Genomic DNA, 1,939 nt, shown 5'->3' with positions numbered 1-1,939 from the left:
GCTCGATCCAACCAACCAATTGGCATTGCGTCATTAATTTAGAAACCTAGGCATGTCCATTTGCCATGCTGTCATGGTATAGCAAACAAATGTTACAAGGATCCCAGCTGTAATTATATCAGTACTCTGTCCGATAAGTGCAAAACTGATTAGGGTCAACTACTAATGAAGGCACTGGCTTCTACCATAGTATGTACCTGATGATTGGACACACTATCTGTTTCTTTGTAACAATATCGCATGTGAAAGACTTTTATCTCGGATGCGAACATGCTTGCTTGGTATGCTTAAACAAACATTCTAGCTTGATTTCACAATCATGAAAATAGTTTTGAGCTAATTGAGTGGTTTCTCTTGGTTTTCATTTACCTTTCTTTAAAACTTAACATCAAAGGGTAAAGACACATCTAAATCAATACTATGCATCCATGCGAGAGGATATACAATCTGGTCTACTATCAAAGCATCATATCCATAACCTAACCAAATTGAGCATAGAACAAATTACTCCAAAATTTTATATCAATCTCTATCAAACTACCATTCTTAATAAGCTACAACTCTAAATTAAACACTTAACCTAAAAAGTATAAACAAAATTAAATACCTGATATCAGAAAGTTTAAATTAATAGCTACCCTGCACTACAGCGGGATCTCCAAAACTAGCACATCAAACAAACATAACCCCCAACTACAAAAAAAATTCAAACCTGATCTGATATCCATCACCGCCGCCTCCTATCAGCTGCATACTGAGAGAGCGGCACTACCTCAGAAAGTGGTGTAGACAATGGTGTAGACAACGGGGTAGGCATTGGCGAAGTTCTACAAACGGGACAAGATGCGTTCAATCTCAGCCACGCATCGATACACATCAAATGGAAGTAATGCTTACAATCAGGCAACATCCTTAGCATCTCAGCCTCTCTATACTCGCACAAGCAGATCGAACATGTCGTTTCACCTCCATTTTTAGCTGAGAACGGAAATTTGGGGTACGATCCAATAGCGGCTGGATCCAACCCGGTTGGAGAACAAGCGTGATTCGAGATCTGGTTCTCCTCGTCCGATTCATCTTCTGCCACAAAGATTATGCGAGGGAGTGTTGAACCAGGGTTAGGATTGGAAGAGGTGGCAGTGGCGGCGGCTCGGCGGCGACGGCGGTAACAGAGGTAAGAGGATATGAGAAGCGCGGAGATGAGGAGAAGAAGGCCGACAGTAATGGCAATGGAATAGCCAAGGTCGAGTGAAGCGAAACCAGAGAGGAAGGAGGATTGGGACGAACTGGTGGCAGTGGTGGGGATGTCGGGGGAAGTAGTAGCGGCGGTGGACATTTTGGGTAGGCGAAGAAAAAGTGGGGCATTGTGAGGAAGACTTGGAGATGAGTAAGAGCGTGGGGAAGTAGAGATGGGGTGTTATTTTTCCTGCGGAGTTGGGGGAAGGTTGTTGGCCGCATTTAATGCCGATAGTATGAATGAGGTCGAGTTGGAGAGAAGACTGGAGAGCGGTGTTGGAGAAGCTCACTGACATATGGGTCCGAACTTCGAATGGGTGTAAGAAGCCGTAGGCTGTTTGGAATCAGACGGCGCTTGGTTGAAATGCGGCTGACAGAAAAGACAGGCTTTAATTTTGTTTTCGGTATTTTGGGCCTGTTTAAGTCCAAACCCTAAAATTGTTAAAGAAAAGCAAGAGCACTGATTCGGGTGAGATCAGGCCAGGCCAGGCCCAGCCCAAGTAAGACACCGCAAAGAGTTTGTCCCAAACCTTGTTTTCCTTGACGGAGTGTCGGAGATGCTTCTACCTAAAATATTCTTTTACTCGCTACAATCCAAGAGCTCGAGGGGAAAATAAACAAAGGCCAGGCTGTCAGATAAGGGAATAATAAAGCCGGAAAATGATGTTCCTCTCTAATTCGCGGTGAGGCACATGCGCTCCTC

The 1,939-nt window shown here is 44.2% G+C and overlaps 1 protein-coding gene across 1 annotated transcript; it reads right to left on the bottom strand.

The window, feature by feature from the left end:
• Nucleotides 1-495: 495 nt before the first annotated feature.
• On the bottom strand, nt 496-1,479 carry LOC144563107 (RING-H2 finger protein ATL67-like). Its single transcript, XM_078312498.1, has one exon. The coding sequence runs from the start codon at nt 1,334-1,336 to the stop codon at nt 728-730; it is 609 nt and encodes a 202-aa protein (XP_078168624.1). The 5' UTR covers nt 1,337-1,479; the 3' UTR covers nt 496-727.
• Between the last annotated feature and the right edge of the window lie 460 nt (nt 1,480-1,939).

This window comes from Carex rostrata, chromosome 12 (genome assembly GCF_964058835.1).
Source record: "Carex rostrata chromosome 12, lpCarRost1.2, whole genome shotgun sequence".
Classification (NCBI taxonomy): Eukaryota; Viridiplantae; Streptophyta; class Magnoliopsida; order Poales; family Cyperaceae; genus Carex; species Carex rostrata.
Note: the sequence above shows the minus strand (reverse complement) of the source record. Positions and strands in the feature narration are given on the sequence as shown.

Excerpts from the sequence above, each read along its gene's own strand:
- LOC144563107 (XM_078312498.1), bottom strand. The coding sequence starts at position 1,336 with ATGTCCACCGCCGCTACTACTTCCCCCGACATCCCCACCACTGCCACC.